The sequence below is a fragment of the Halichoeres trimaculatus genome, unplaced genomic scaffold (genome assembly GCF_033239565.1).
Source record: "Halichoeres trimaculatus isolate MK-OKI-2021-1 unplaced genomic scaffold, fHalTri1.1 fHalTri1_scaffold_9, whole genome shotgun sequence".
Classification (NCBI taxonomy): Eukaryota; Metazoa; Chordata; class Actinopteri; order Labriformes; family Labridae; genus Halichoeres; species Halichoeres trimaculatus.
This window is the reverse complement of record NW_027437188.1, coordinates 16,937,479-16,954,928: the sequence shown is the minus strand read 5'-3', so window position 1 is coordinate 16,954,928 and position 17,450 is coordinate 16,937,479. Positions and strand designations below refer to the sequence as shown.

General features: G+C 41.5%; 1 protein-coding gene across 3 annotated transcripts in view; it reads left to right on the top strand.

Moving 5' to 3' along the window:
- The window catches only part of LOC141797603 (lissencephaly-1 homolog), a 40,088-nt gene that overhangs the window by 4,988 nt on the left and 17,650 nt on the right, over window positions 1–17,450 (top strand). For all 3 annotated transcript variants that reach the window (XM_074679142.1, XM_074679144.1, XM_074679143.1), the window contains exon 2: window positions 5,801–6,127. In XM_074679142.1, the coding sequence (XP_074535243.1) occupies window positions 6,096–6,127 (32 nt within the window). In that variant the 5' untranslated portion in view covers window positions 5,801–6,095. The remainder of the gene's footprint in view (window positions 1–5,800; window positions 6,128–17,450) is intronic.

Genomic DNA, 17,450 nt, shown 5'->3' with positions numbered 1-17,450 from the left:
TTTTTTTTCTGAGAGGAAGAGTAATGGAGCACAGATTTACTGAAATCCTCTTCAAGTCCACAAAACTGCTTTGGTGTCTGTGGCCTTGCTCCTCACCTGAGCAGACGTGAAGAGTATAGTGCACAAATAAAATCACTTTAAAAACACTGAATTCAATTTCAGATCATGCCTCTCAAATTTATCATGATTCAAATTCAGTTTCTAGTGGCATGAATCTCAGTCCATTCTTCCTTGTGTGTGTTCCCCTGAGACAGCAGAGCCACTCTTTCCTGTGGAGATGTCTGCTGGGGTTGATAGTGAAACATGTTCAGGACATAGGGGTGAAGTCATGAACAGAAAATGAAGATGCTCTAGATTCCAGCTGTTGGAGGTGTTTGCTTTTGGGTGACGACATGAGAGAAGAGGTGACTGTGAGGTGGTGGCTGTCAGCAACTCATCACACAACCATCACAGCAATGCTGGCAATGCTGAGACACAATTTCACACAAGCAGTTAAACTGAAAACATGATTTTTTTTTCTGTCAGTCCTCTGGCACAAATCAAAAATGTGTTCTTTGTTCCCTGTTTGAGAAATCCTGATAAATCTGTTGCCCTGCAACACACAGTGTGTCAAATACGTAGGGAGGGACGATATGCTGTTCTCGTGATTCCATTCTCTTAAGGTTATTGGAGGGCAGATTTGATTTAAATTGCGATTCCTTAAAATTACGATTTTTGCGATTATTAGTTTGCTTTTTTAACGCCAGACCGTGACCGTTCTGAATACATGTTAATAATCCAAAATGCACATCACGTGAGTCAGAGAGAAACATTTCACCCTCTACTGGAGAAAAGTGGTAACTTACTTCCAATCTAGTGTATGAACAAGGACTGAAACAATTTGAATTAAAAAAAAAAAAAAAGATTTTTCGACAAAGAATCATGATTTTAATATTGTCAAACAAAAAATCCTGATATGCCGTAACACATTTTCCGCACTATAAGGCGCATCTAAAAGCCTTCAGTTTTCTCAAAAGCTGACAGTGCGCCTTATAATCCGATGTGCCTTATATATACCCTTACCATAGTTAGGGGGCGTCGCCAGAGTAACAGCGGTAAGCAGTAAGAACCTGTAAAGAGGAATTCTGCTAAGTGCTAACATTAGCTCACAGGCTGGCCCGGGCTTCTTCTCTTGTTTATTGTTAGAGCAATACAGCGCCCCCCAAAGGTCTGGCATTTGAACTGATCTCTGGAAACGGCTTTTGTGGATGGCAGAAACGGCTTTGTCTTTACAGCGCACTTTTTTTGAAAACGGCACAGAAAATAGTTGGATAAGAAAATGTGCAGCTCCGTGTGGATGTAGCCTGAGTTTGACTGACTTATTGACTGTTTTGTTGACATTCCCTTTAGCGCAGCTCCATCTAGTGGATGCATGACACAACCCCAGCCACTACTATAGCTTCTATTCTATTTGCCTTATAATGCGGTGCGCCCTATATATGAAAACACTTTTCAAATAGGCCATTCATTGAAGGTGCGCCCTATACTCCAAAGCGCCTTGTAGTGCAGAAAACCCCTCAAAATATGTTTGATCATTCAGCAGTTATTTCAAGGAACACGGGAGAGGAGAAGTCAGAGGAGATGGACACCTGATGTGTTTAATGTGGAAATGTTGTACACGCCCAGCTGACCTCTGCATCAGTCTGTGTAGGCTTCTGCGTTGGCAAAACACTTCGTGGACCCACGGCTTGAGCTGAGGCATTGATTTGTAGCAGAAGTATAAACCAGGCATTACTTGGATGCAGTGCATGATATCATTTAACACTGGAGCTGGATGTAGTCTTTCAGCCTCTCTCAGTCTCTCAGTGTGAGCCGCCTTAGCTCCTGGTACATCCACATTAACCTCATCACTGTGAGCGTCTTCAGAGGTCACCCTTTCTGTACTGTTCGGCAGCCTATAAAAAATACTATCAGCAACATCTTCATCTCCTCTTTAGCTCCCCTCATCTCACATTAGTCGGCTCTGTCACGTGATGATAGAGTAGAGAGAAGGAAAGGAGTTAAAGGCTAATTTTAACCAATCTACCACCACCATGGACGTTAAAGACATAAGACATAAAACAATGACTGAGCTGCAGTAAATTCATGGTTGTGTCTGAGATATTTGCCTCATATTTTAATCACTGTTAAGTTTTATTTTTTAAATACCTCATTTAGTTATCATGATTAGATAGACTAAGCTTACTTTTCATCATACTGATAATGCATTTCATATGAAGGCTTGGCTTTCACAGACTGATATATGTGCAGTGGGTGTGGTTCAGCAGGATGGTGGCACAGCTCATGTGTCCATTCTTAAACAGACGTAGTTTTAACCTGGTTTCATTTTTCATTTAAAATGGCTCTTTAACAACAGGCTGTCTGAGCCCATCAGGAAATGAAGCGTCGTTTCATGAAGCGGTCATTGCCGTTACTGTAAGAGACGTTTATGGCTCAGTTCCTGCAGCTACACAAAGAGCAGAGAATCAATGGGAGGAAGACACATAACCGTTATTAACCGTCAGTGGGCAGATTTATAGATGCACCACGGCTGCAGCCCATTCCAACAAGACACCAGCACATTTTGTGCTGAGCCAATTAGCCTGATTATGTGGTTGTGCAAACATTTTGCTCAATACTGAAGCAACAAATGAGATTTGCTGAGCAGGGAGTCTAACACATTAATGGATGCACACAGCGATGACAGCTGCCAGCAGCACAGAGGGAAGTATCAATATGTAGGAGATGACCCAATTTCACAAAGCATGGCCCCGAGTGCAGGTTGATGTTAAAGAAACACACTTTCTGACAGGAACAGGTGATAGAGCATGTCCATACAGGCTGGTGATACAGTCAGCTGATTATGGTATACTGTTTTTTTACTCATGGATAGTTAAAAGTTGCTCACTTGTGAAGCTCTCAAACTTTTTTTAACTTGATGACTTTCTTTCTGTTTGATTTCTCGTGATCATTACCATTTAATAATTGGTCAGTTAAACCTTTTTCAACCATGTGAACAATATTTTTTTCTAATCACAAAGAAGTCACAGTAATCCACTGAAAGATTACCATTCAGAGCTTGTTTGTAATATTTGACATAAACTTAAGATAATCAGAAAGAAATAACCTGCCCTCATAAGCCTGACCTCTTACCAGATTTTGTTTTGATGTGGAGTTAGAGTAAAAGCCACTCTTATTTCTATTAGCCTCACCACATTGTGTTGTAATTCTGTCGTGACCCTGAGCCACTGCAGAGTGATTGGAAAACAGCCAGAAACCCCTGCCAGCCGCAGTAATCCACGCACAGTCAGAGGTAAGCAGACATTTGGACTGGTGTCAGGTGGTGACATCAGGGTCCAGAGGTGAACCGTTGGCTCTGTCAGGCTGCTTTCTGTTCAGCAGTGTTCCCGCTCAGTCAGAGTGTTTCATACTAACTTTATGAACTTTGAGCGGTGGACTCTGTGTGACAGGAGGGTTCATCTTAAACCTGAAGCCTTCATGCTCTGAACATGTACGGTGGGTGCTGTCTCTGCAGACACATGCAGGAGTAGGCCTGTCAGGATAACAAATTTTGTGAGACGATAAGTTTCCAAAATATTATTGCAGATAAATGATATTATTGTCAATATTATTTTGATTTTTTTCCCATTTTTTCATTGATGTAATTATGATAAATGGGATAATAAAGTGAGTACACCATATCAAAAGCAAGAAACTTCAATTTCTAAAGAGTATTTAACTGTAATTAAAAGGTCAGGATCTTTTAAATAAAATAAATTGAACAAAAAATATAATAAATTTAACAAATAAGAAAGAGAAAAAAATACAACGAAAATGAAATGGACTCTCTTTTAGAAAAAATACACGTCAATGAAAATAATTAATACTCATCAAAAACAATAAAACATAGACCCTGTCTCTAAAGAAAAAAGAAACTCCTAAAAAAACAACAACAATAAAAACTATAGCCTAAATAAAAGGGAGTTTATACAGTTCCTGAATTGTTTGTAACATGTCATTTTTCCCAGTCAATCCGTACTGTCTGTCAAACATTTTTCACATTTCTGGCTTTCAACCGTATTGAAGGGCTGCATTTCTATGGCAATGTAGCTGTCTTTGAGCGCCCACCATTTGGTGCTTTTATTTCTGTTTACTTTGCCGACCAAAAGCCTCAGTAAGAGTGGATTGTCAAAGAACAGGGCTCTGCTGCACCTCCCCTTCTTCTTCGTCGCCACTATTTTCAAACAAATGCGACAAATCAGCTCGTTGGTGTTCATGAGCTCACACTTTGTTCATTCTGATTAAAAACAAAATATTCCCACACTGGGTCTGTGGCAGGCGGCTTAAGAACCGTATCTTTCGTGCCATCACTCAAATTAGCGTGTGTTTCCTCCTTACCCCTCAGGACGCTCGCTTCAGCTCTCTCCGTGTGTAGGCACGAGGAGCCCCGCCTTCACCCCAAAGATCGCATTTTTGACAGATGCTCATTCTGCTATAAATCTGCTAAATCCGCTACAAAACCTATACACCCTGATGTTAGGAAAGATGGACGTAGTGAGCCATCTTCTCATTCAGCCTCTTTGGTCGAAAGAGAGGAAGAAAACAAACATGCATGCATGTGTCAGTTTATCAAGGCTGGCAAACTTACTGAGGACGTTTTTATTTATCGTTCGGTTAATCAATTTATTTATTATCATGACAGGCCTATGCAGGAGTAAAAAGGATGAATGTTCTCATCAGCTGAAATGAAGAACATGCAAATTTTCATTTACTGCAGCTTCCTGCACTGTTTGCTTTCCTCATGCTTGTTTGAAAAGCAACATGGCTTCCCTCGCTGCTCTGTTTTCATTCAGCAAGCTCAAGCTTCATGTCGTCTCCTGAGCAGGCTGGTGGACTTCTGTGCAGGATTGTAGGTTTGTCAGTTTGTTGCAGAGGGAAGTAAATTGGCTTTGTTTGAAGCCTTTGTTTTACTGGTCTGGCAGAGGTTTAGTCAGGCTGGTCCCAGTAGATTAAGAGGCTTATTGTAGCCTCCAGTTGGTATTCTGGTGGGTACCTGTTTTGGTAAAGTGCTTTTCAAAGCGCTGGTTGATGTGGTATAAAAATAGACCTCAGTTTTGTTATATTTCTTCCTCACATCAGCACTCTACTGTGCAGTAAATCAATTCTAACACTAATAAATGTTTTGCTGACACAAACAGTCGCGGGGATTTCAATGTACCATCAGTCAGAGTGGCACTCTGGGAGCCATGATAATGAGATGATGGGGTCGAGCACAGCCGTTACTCCAGCCCGCTCTGCTGTGTCCTGTTTTCCTTTTCTGTTGGCAACCTGGGAGGAGAAGTACGTTGATGGAAGAATGTGGGTCAGCTCTTGTATGTTCACAGAGAAAGGAATTTGCAGCAGGAGCAGACCAGAGCTCTCCAGACTTGACTGGTGACATGACGGACAGATCGTGAAGGCAGATAGGAGGACCTGAAAACTAACAAAAGGCTGGTTTAAGGAGGGAGCTGGTTTTAAAGAAAGGTCTTCTACTGCAAGATCTTTGCTCAGCGATTCACATTTTCCTTCTTGATGAAATGATGATTGTGTTTTGTTTGACTCTGATCGTGTTCATCGACGACAGAGCCCTCAGCCATTTTATCTGCTTACAAACGGGTGCAGACGTTGATGCAGCACTCCTTTGGCCTACAAACACATTCATCCCCACCCACTCTTCATGTTATCCGTCATGCATACCTAATGTTGACTTTCCCTCTCCCTCTGTCCCTCCCACTCTCTCTAGATGCAGTGTAGATTTGGTTGGTGACTGGTCTGCAGGCTCTCCACTTTTCTTGTCCCTGGAGTCAGGCAGTTTTTGAGAGGGGGGGGCGGCAGATTCCTACGTTCCCCTTCTCTCAGTCCCAGTCTTTTTTGCCAGGAGGAAAACAACTGCCCACCATTGGAGTACACAGCCCGTCCTTGCTGGTGTTGTTTGGTTCGGCACAGCTCATCTCCTGACTGAGGAGAGCACAGCAGCTGCACAAGATTCACCTTCTACCGTCTGGTCCCTCCGACCCCGCCCACACTGCCCCGTCACCATGGTGCTGTCACAAAGGCAACGAGATGAACTGTAAGTCACCAACACATCCTTCATAGCATGCAGCTGAAAAGTGTAGACGTTCATAGTGAATGGTTTTATGTGTGCTCTGATTGTGTAGTGTTGAACATCTGTCACTGTTGCATCATGGGAAGTATTTTTTATCAATAAGTTTTGAATGAGATGTACTGTCTTTAAAGGTAGAGTCTGCAGAATTTTGCGAGAATTGAAAACACAATATTTAAACTAAGCTCCTCCTCCTTGGTTCAGTGCCAGCAGCAGCGCACACTACCTAGCTTAGCCTAGCCTATCGTGTTTCTACACGGGAGAGACTCTAGAGCCATGCACCTGATTTGGCATGTTAGCACAAGCAAATTACTGGTATTTGACACATACCAACTTGTGTTGCTCTTCGTCCGTGCTGCTCTCCAAGAGGCCAGAAGCGAGTGAAAGTCGAGTCAAGCTTTACCCTCATTTAGGAAAAAGTTTTATTTGTTTGGTTGTGTTTTTCTTCCTCTGTGCTAAGTCCACTATCATAGCAGCTCAAGATAGCGTCTTCCACTCTCCATCATTAACAGGCAAAGTCACTTTCACACTGAGTGCACTTTGACTGGCTGATCTAACCACGCTTACTTTCTGCCCAGAAACTTCTGAATACAACCAAAACATCAACATACAGGTAGAGGAGAGGGTTGAGGCAGACACAGACACCAACACACATGTATTGTGGCCAGCAGGAGACTATTGAGCAGGATTAGTTCTGTAAAAGTTGATTTTTTATTTTCTAGGAAAATCCTGCAGACTCTACCTTTAACTTGCAAAAAAAAAAAACATTTGACCACACTTTGATGACTTAAAAACCAGAGGTGACACTGTCAAGTTGAATCTCTTGCTGGTTTACCCATCATGAAAGACTCATAGAGGACAGAAAGAAGCTCATTCTGTTACTAGAGAGGCTAAATTGACGTTAGTTTGGAGTTTTTGCAGGACAACAATTTGTTTAGGATTATTTATGACATTCTACAAATAATTGCAGCTTTGGTTCAAAATGAATTTATTGACTCACTGTTATTGTGCAGTATAGGAGCTTATCTCATAATCAGCCATAATTAAAGTAATTAAGTTATAAAACCACAGGATATTATTATTAATTGTTGGATAATTAATAGAGTGACATTTTTTTAATATAGAAACGTGTCATGTAGGTATCATTTATCAGCAGGGGGTCTGCTGTTACAGGCCCTGAGCCAGAGGCTGTTTTCAAGTCATTTCCTGTTTTTAGAGTTTGGGATGATATGATATTCTCACAACTCTCACTGGAGTTGTGAGTGTCTCAGGTGGCTCAACAGGTGGTGTCTGCTGTGCTCATTGGTGGGAGCAGTCCAAACCAAATCCTTTATCTCCTTTAGTGGCCAACAGGGGGTCTCTTCAGCTTTGAGACCAAAATCTCATACTACCAGGTGCACTTGCTAAGCAACAACATTGGCGCAACACTGAAAAGTGCTAAGAACAGTACGTTTACATTCACACACTAGGGATGGGCATTTCAAGCAAAAGCAATATTCAATTTTCCCTGGTAATTATTTGAAAATTGTTTGAAGATCTTGGTTTAGGGGTACAAAACCTCCAACCCGTTGACTCCTGGTCTGGCTCTGCTCATTATGTTGTTGTTTTTTGTTGTAGTCAAGCTTAGTACAATCTGATCTGGGCACGGTTTGTTTTGTTTTGAAAGTCACCAAGGGTTTTCAGGTGGTTTCCATGCACAACTGCTTGCCCTCTTCTCTGTTTTTTTTGTTTTTTGCTTTGGAAATTATTCATCCTAATCTCACACATATAGTAAAGCGTGCACTCTTATGTGCAGAGTAGTGAAACAAGAGACAAAGGCTGTAGCTACACAACGACACACTGAAAACTCATCATAGTTTATCATTTAACTTTATTGTCCATGCGGCACACAGAATTATTCACAAAACAGAAGTTCAACTTGCCTTTGGCGCTTAGTGGGTGTTAATTTCAAACCCTGATTACATCGCTAATCAGATTATTTCTTCGATTTTTATTATTTACCAGGAAGTCAGAGGTATCAGCAGTTCTTACACCAGTTTCACATCAACATCTTGAGCTGTTTTTTACAACAGTTCTCAGCTGACTTAAAGGTTAGACAGCAGCAGTTTTTATGGATTTGAGCATCTGAAGTTTTATGCCAACTAGTCAGGTGTTTTGGTTGCCTGTAGTAAATAAACCTTGCCTGGAGTAAATTAAATTGGTATTTTGCATTAAAAATATGAGAGCGTAGAATAAATGCTCCTATGTTTTGTTTTATAACATTACACTCTTTACTTAACGTGAATCACTTAACATGGGACATTGATATTTTTCTGTTTAGTACCCCTGAGGATGAAACATTGACTTTTTGGAGGTTCCTGAGCTCCCCTGAGGTCTCGTATTGATTCCCCACCCACACTATGCACCCTAAAAATGCTTAATATTCACTATTTGCCGTACATGACCTCAGCAGGAGCGCAGTGTGTCACCTTTGCCTGAAAATGAACATAATAGAAAAAACAACATCAGTAGCATTTCAGCCGGTCTCATAAACTTGTTCTGTTCATATGTCGCAGGAAAACATTGTGTCCAAGACACCTAGGATGTGCATATTTGGTTTGCTTCACAGACAGAGCAGTGACACAGCCAGAGAAAAGGCTTCATGTGTGCTGTGGAGTTAATGCAGAGCTAGTGGGAAAAGTAAGATTGCATTAACAGGGGAAATATGACATGTCTCTACTGAAACTCTGAGCCAAGTAATTAACCCCTGATGTGGAGTATAAGAAGTTAAAGCAGCTTGATGACACACAAGGTCATACAGGGAGTTAAGATGACTTTCTGAGCTTTCGTCCTCAACCGTCTCCACCCTCACTAGAGAAGTGTCGATATCTTTTTTCTCCTGGGATATGATTGAGATATTTTCTCACTTTTTGCCCCTTCGTGTGCTGTCATTGAGGAATGCATTAACAGTCACATGACAAGGCTCTCAGCTTTCCCCTCTGTTTCTGTGTTTTTAGATTAGCTCTGTGGGAGGGGTCTGTTGGTATGGAGAGATCTATTGGAATGCTAATCTTTTATCCTTTTTGCTATTAAGGGAAGCTGCCAGGGACCCCCTTCCTACCCCTTCTTCCCCTCCATTGCACAAATCTGGAGCCCCATGGTTAACTAGAAACTAATGTGGGACCATCACACCACTTCAAGTGCCATTCAAGTGTCTGTGGGATCCTCCTGTTGGAGATGTTGTCTGGCTTCTGGCATCTTGGTGTCTTCGAGATGTTATTTCCTAACTCATGGCCTCATCCTGTGAAGCTTGCTTGGAAACCTGGCAGCTAAATGAGGCAGGGTGGCAGAGGGGGTAATGTGAGCAGTCACCAGGTGATGGTCAGCTTTTGACTCTTGTTTTGTTGAGCCTCATGGCAAAAATGTCAGGTGTCAACAAGATAATGTCACAACTTTAACTATTTCACAAGTTACTGACCTGTGCAACCTAAGAAATTTACCTCTTTCAAAACTGTCCCTTTAGGAATAGACCAACGGGACAGATTTCCTCTGTGTGTAACTTGGTCAGTTCTGTTTAAGCATAATCGGCATTTAAAAAAGTAACTTAATAAGGAAAAGACTTCAAATTCACTCTGTCTCTGCACTTCACTTGGATGTGACTGACATTTGTTGAGACTATAGCCTGCATCAGATGCTCAGTTTAAACATTAATGATGTTAACATGCATCCTTGTGTGAACACAGAACTGAAACAGTGCCAATGTGCTGTTACAGCGATGTATTTGGATTTTCAGATCGTGAACACATTTCAACCTCCTGAAATGGAATATCATTCTCTCCCATTCTCCTTGTTTGTTCATCAACCTGCTCTTGACAGCAAAGCACAAATCACACACAACTTATTTGACATAGAGAAATAACCTTTGCCTCCCAGGCTAGTGATATTATTTTCAGCACTGCAGTCAGATGCTGCAATTGCGCATCTTCATAACAACACTGTTTTTGTGAGTCTTAGCCAATGAAAAGCGTGTTTGTGTTCCTTTCCAGGGTCAGGGGACTCGTCCCTGCTGGCGTGAAGTAAAAATAGGCACAGAACATAAACTCTTTGCTCCCCTCAAAGACCTGGAGGCACCCATGTGCAGAAGGGCGGTCTTCTTTTGAACTCGTTTTCTTTACCTAACAAAGAAAAGCCCCTCGGCCTTCTCTGTTTCTTTGGCTAACAGGATAATTCATGTGATTTTGTCCCTTTTCATCGTCCTCTGGCTGTGAAGATGATTACACAACAGTTTAAATGCCAAGACCTCACACATTCAGGGGCAAAAAGGTGACTTCAGGAGGTTACAACTGAAGACTGCAGTCAGAGGAAGCTATGTGATGTAAAGTTCAAACAAGCAGATAGCATCAACCCCTTTCTATAGTCTGTGACACCATTAGTTGGCTATTTTATGAACAAGGACACTTAAAGTCCTCTAAAATGTGTTTATTATTGTATAGATATGGTCATGTGCCCCAAATCCTTCCTGCATCCATCATTGTCCTTGTAGCTCTGTATTAACAGCTATAGCTCCTATCAGTAAGAAATAAAATGATTTGTGGGTGAAGAAACAAAGGAAGCACCACCAGCATCCACTGATGACAATGCTCCTAATACAGAAACTTGTTTCATATCATCATGTTTCATTCATATCGGCAAAAATCCAATATCGTGCATAGAGGTCAATCGATATGGGTTTTTTGGGGGCCGATGCCGATGCTTTCCAAATTTGGGCAGCCGATGCCGATATGCATAGCCGATTTTTCCAATTTGATACTCAGGCCGATTGTTAAATAAATATATATTTATCACATTTTTGTGAAACGCAGCAATTTCTGAGCAACTAAAGGATCTATTACAACAAGTCGTGTCCAGTCCTCTGAACATTTATTCAGCTTTCAAAACAATGAAATATTTTGTCTGAGTAAACACACAATGTAACAAGCAGTAGTAAACATTCACACTCTTCTTAAAATGTCAAAAAAGAAATTTAAACTTATTCATATAATTTGAACAAAAGTATGTAATGTATCCAAGTGATTCCAGAAGTTTGAGGTGCTCATCTTTTTTGTGCCTGATCAAAAATATATCGGCCGGCTGATATATCGGTCTACCTCTAATCGTGCATTCCTAGATTAAAACATGAAGCACAATGCTTTCTCCTTTTAAAGAGAAACATGAGTCCTTCATGCACAGGCATACACTGCAGGGTTTATCAGGGATTCTGTCCATCTTTACATCTGCCTCCAAAGAAAAGGGATTTTGTCATGACACAGGCCGAGCTGTGCATGCCAATGTGGACTTTTATATTGATTTTGTGTCATTAAACCAGTGGGTCAACATCTCTCCACTACACCCTTTTCAAACTGGGATCGCTTTTTCAGCTTTAATTGTCAGTGATCAGATTTGTGGATTACAGGACAACGCTGAGACCTTTTTAGTAATCACACTGAAGGGGTTGATGCTCTCAACTTGAGTTCAGGGATGCACTTTTTCACACGACTGTCACATACCTGAGGCGACATGTCAGTGTTTGGGTGTGTCAGGTTCCTCCCTTGAAGAACCGCACTAAAAACATTTGTTGTTGAAGCATTCAAAGGTGAAGTCCTCAGGATCTGGTCCTGAGTGTCTCTGCTGGTGCTCAGTATACCAGTTGTGACCTCTGCAGAGGGTCTGTCAGCTACACAGGTCTGGTTTAGCCTGGGGACTGGCACCCAGATGGATTGGTATGGTAGCATTATCTATGGACCCACAATCAAACACAGGTAGTTATTTTCCAGTTACACGAAAAGAATTGGAAATATTTTTCTTACCAGAAGCTAAAATGTTGGAATATGTTGCTCTGTGAAAATGAAAAGTTAACATAAGTTGTGGCTCTCTCCTGAATAATCTGCTAGATCCTGACATCGCATGTCTCATCACAGCATGCCAAACAGTCTGGCTAATCCATTACAAGAAAAAGTATTTTCAGCTCTGTCCACGATGACAATAACTCAACCACAGAAATGACTAATGAGTATCACCTCATCAGACATGATTTAGTGAACATATTTGATTATAAACCCTTTATTTGTATGTGTGAGCTGAAGGCTTATCCTTCTCTCCTGTTATGCTCCATTCATCCACATCAACATCAGATTTAAGACAGTACACTAACTAACTGTCTTTATCTCTGCTCCAACAGCCTCACCATGTGATAGACGCGTGTGTTCATGAGACAAACCCATGCTATGTGTGTGTGTAGACTGGACAACAGAGTTTTTAGGCTTGAAAAGGTAGTGATGTGACATGAAACAGTGGGATTGGACCTCTCATTCTTACAGGAAGCAGAGCGAGAGGGGCTTTCTCCTTTGAAGTTTTCTTCTGGCTTACAGTTGATCCTCTCTGCAGAGCTCATTACTCGTATGAAAGACAACTGCTACCTCAGCCCTCACAGCCCTCACAGCCGTCACAGCCTACCTGTGTCTCACTCAAATTAACAGCATTATGATAATCTCCCACCTTGGAAGCTTTGAGATGATTGAAAGTTTGAGAAAAGTAACAGGCAGAAACTTATAAAGTGAAGCGTTCTCTGTCTTCGATACTCATTGAAAGGATATGGTGGATTAATTGTTGGTTTAAACATGGCTATGAATACTTTTAGGTGACACACTTAAGGCCTCAGAAACCAGCGCAAAGGCAAAGGGGCTCCCTGACATCAATCAAGTCAGAGAAATGAATAGCAGATTACTTACAGTTTTCATGGAGATTCAACTGTAACCTAGAGATTATGCAATCGTGTCGTATGACTTCAGAGGAATGTTTCTGGTGACAAGTTCTCCTGGTCCAGTTATCAGCTGTTTAGTACTCAGCTGTTACGACAGAGGAATAAGTTTACCTTTTGTAACTCTGAAAGGGCTGTCTTTGTTTCTGAACACACCATCTGCCTTTGCTGAGCACTTTTTTTTCTCTGAATGGACCCAACATTTCCCACTGAATGATGGTATACTTGTGGTGGTGAGATGCTGGCAGAGACGATACATGAATTAAAGTGATAAGTCGAAAGTTAAGTTTCAATCATGTCTTTGTTTTCAGCTAAAAACGTTGGTTAGTGCATTGGAACTATTACGGCTGTTGTTTAAAAGTTTGCAACACCAGGAGGGGATTTTTGAAGTACCAGACCTTTTCCTCCATTTTAAGCCAATTTTTGCATCACTTCATAAAAATGTTCATCTCCTCATTGTCGTTTTTCATTACTCCTCTTTGAGTAGGGCAGGCTGCTCAGGTGTCTTCTTTGTTTGGGAAACTACTGAACATGAAGCAGAACGAATTTTTTATTTTCTACATTTGTGTTCAGCCCTTTTTGAGAGAGATGTATCTGCATGTGCCTGATAATACAAAGTAAAGTAGTGGATGCTTCTGTTTCAAAATTGAGAAAATATCCACCCGTAAGTAAATGGTAGAACATCAGTTACTCCAAAATTTGCCCCAGAAAAACAACAGTGAAGAGTTTCCCCTTTAGGACCTAATTTTACTGATATTGTGATTATCTTGGTTAAATCATGCTGGGTAAAAGTAAAATAATGAAAAGGTTCAACAAGAAGAAATGATCTGTCCAGGTTTTGCGTTTCCTTCACAGTAGAGTTACAGATGAGCTCTGGCTCTTCTGCCTGACTACGTGTACTTATTAGAGGCGTTGGTTACATCACCATCCAGCACTGGCCTGTCCTCTGCTGTTTGAACTCTTGTTATCACCAACCTCTGGTACAATCTCTGTAAGCTCCGTCAAACACTTTCACTGCCACCACACAATGTTCAGCCCAACAATCACTTTCACTTTCCTCCATAAAGTCCTCCATTGTATTAAACCTTCACCAGAGGTTCTGAGAGATCAACAGGTCCATACATCATCAGATCCAGTGAGGCACCTTTATTAAGGCTCCTGCTCATAGACAGATATATAGCACAGGGCAGCGGCCTGGCCAGGCAAGCAAAACCCTCCTTCCTCTAAGATTTATCCCTGTTAAAAGTCTGTCAGCAGCCAAGTGGAGCTCTGCACTTACTGTAGTCATCAACATCACTCTTTTGTGCCAGTTTACCAGCGCCTTTGTAAGAACAGAGGACCTGCCCTTTTTAAAAACAACATTTTTTTTTTAATACCCAGGTTATTATTGACTGATTCAAACATAATCTTGAATATTATATCCAGATTTCCCTCCCATTCCTCACTGGTCTGCACTCACATTGCTCCTGGCCCAACTGTGCCTGACCACAATCAGGCCTACCACTTCACATACATCATCACCTGGTAATACCACGTACTAAAGGTTTTTTATCCACAAAGCTAATGTTTAGGAGCTTAAATTTACCTGTTAAAATAAACCACTTTTTGACACCGTCGTACTCTGATAGATCCAACCTGCTGCACTGAGAGGACGAGATAGAGGGTAATTATCTACCAATGTTTCCAGACAAGTGGGTTCATGGAGCTCTGTGATCTTTTCATTTCGTGGTAAATTCCTGCAGACATTGTGATAATCAGTTTGTCGGAGAACGATGCTGATTGATACTCGTGCCTTGGATTCAGTTGCACATAATGAAAAATCAGAATGGTTAACCTCTCACCTTCTAATCATCTTTGGCGGTCTAAAAAAAAACCTGTGCATGCCTTAGACTCCTGTTGGCGGTAAATAAACCTACATGAAATGGGTTCCGCTCATTGGGATAGTGATTACCCAAAAAGCCTGTCCCACATAAACCTTTACTGGTCCCAACAGGTCCGTTACATTATACAAAAATTTGAGTGCAGTGCTTGATGAGTATTTATTGAAATGTGTCATGGCCAGAAAAGAGCTACATTTGTATCATTGCTGGGTGACTCATACTCAGACATTGAATTTCCAAATGAACATGAGTAATTACTCACCATTTTGGTGGAGGTCCATTAGATTTGATCCAGTTCTAGTAAAGAAAATTAGTATACAACAGTGGTGATTGCTCTAAGACTGCAAGGGAAGCTCAGCTTCCCCTAAAATGTCCCAAAAAACATGTACATTTCATTGACAAAATATGCGCTAGAATTCCTTCATCTTAAGTTCAGAATCAGCTACCTATCACAGGTAACTGGCTTGACCTCCTTCTCATTCATCTCCGCACCGTCTCAGCGCTTTAACACAGTCGGATGCTCAGCGTCTTCTGACTTCAGCAGGAAAGCGTACAGTTGGTTGTTCCACTGTGGAAACTGGACGGTCATTGGATAAACGCTGGGCTTTGTCCCGCCCATCGGACGCTCAGTGTCTCTGGGGGTCTATGAGGCAGTGGGCTGGCCTGGACGCTGGGCGTCTGCATGATGATTGGATGATCTGTCTGAGGCCGAATACCTTTTTGATTGACAGTGAAATGAGCCAGTCAGCAATCTTGAAGTATAACCCTCCCCCAGAGCACCTTTTAACTTGAACATTCAGTTGTTCCGAACTGATCCGGAGGCTGTATTTTCATGTGTTTTCAGTTATGTCCCATTGTGGGACTACTTCTCTTTGGAAAGCAATGATAGTAAAATAACATCTTGCAACATTTGCAAAGTGAGTATTCATTGAGGAGGTACCAACAGGGCTCACTTCAGTACAAAAAATATTGTTCATCATCTACAATGGAACCACTCAACAAAGTGTGGGATTTATCAGAGAAAGATAATGTATCGGATCAGAATCAACAAAACATATGAAAAAATCAGATCAGAATCAAAAGTCAAAAAATCTGTATCAGGACATCCCTAACTCTTAACCAATTCCTGTCCTAAAACACCCCTTTCCTCTCTGTTGACCGATACATTAGTTTAAAGTTTTTATGTGTAAGAGTCTTCAGTAAGGTTATCCTTCCTTTGTGGGCTAATGAGAAACACTCGCCTCAAATAAAGCACCATCACAGAGAGAAGTTAACTGAACTTGAGGTTTCATTCTGGTACCGTTCAGAGGTAAAGTAGCAGAATTTTATTATATCATAATCCAATGACCGTTGAAGCAAAGCAGCTTTCTTCTGCTGGGTACAGCTTAGTTTGTTCTCAGACCACATGAGGTTGACTTCATGTGTGATACTGCACACATGCAGCCTTTGGTCTCCAGAAGCACTGTTAGATATCACTTATTTTCCAACAACTTGAAGCGAAGGGATCAATGAACTGTCATTTCACCGTCATAGTTGCTGGATGTCTGACTCACGTCTCTTCTCTTAAAGATGAGCTCATTCATCTCTGTGTGTCACAAGAAGCTCTCTTCCTCCCTCTGGATTGTAACTTTACACTCCATCAAGAAGCAGCTCAGTAGCAGAGGTCTGACCAACATCGATGCTGTCTCTTCATCTCAAGTTTACTTAGATGCGGGATAAGCTCCACTTCATAGCAAACGATATTTTCACCTTCTATTTTTTTTTTTTTCAAAATGCTTTAACCAACCAAAACACTCAGGCCCTGTTTTCTTCTTATCCTCTTCATCAGTCGTCTCTGTCCATGGACTACCCCTGCCCTCTTTGTCACTATCTCTCCATCATGCCATGTAGCTGTGGGCGACAAGTTACCATGGAAACCATGTGGTTTGCTCTGTTTCTGTCCACATTAGTGCACATCTTCCCCCCATGTTCTGTCTGGTTCTCAGTCTTTTGGGAGCAGACATATTGAAAGCTGCATGTTATTGTGTGGTTCTCTTTGATTTATTAGCTTGTTTTGCCTGATGGGGGCTAAAGCAGTCACTACCAGCTCGTAATGGTGTGTTGTGTTGATTTTGCTCCATACCAAAAATCTCTGAACACATTAAATATGTTTTGTGAGAACTGATTTATGCCTTGAGGCGACAAATTGCTCAAACATGCAAACAGAATGTAACACAGAAAGTGAACTGTAAATGTTACATCACGACTGCTTTCCTCCATGACCACGAACTGTTTTCACTTTCTGTATCACTGTTGTCCATGCAGTGTTTGCCACCTTGCTTGTGCACTGCATATGACTCATACAATACCTGCAGAGAGATTTTCTCCTCCAGCTTTTTGTGCTCTGCGCTAAAAGATTTGACGCATGCAGAACACGTCTGTATTGATATTAGATTAAGATTAATATTTTTAATGGCTGGTAGATCAGAGTTTGGTGAATAGCTGCTTTGACATCTCATTGTTGGGTTTGCTGGAGGCACACCTGCTCATACACACCCACACCACATCAAAGCTTCCTCTGAGCCTCAGCCTCCCTCACCTGCTTATACACCTTCTCACACATGTTAACAAACCCCCCCGCCTCCTCCACCCTGTA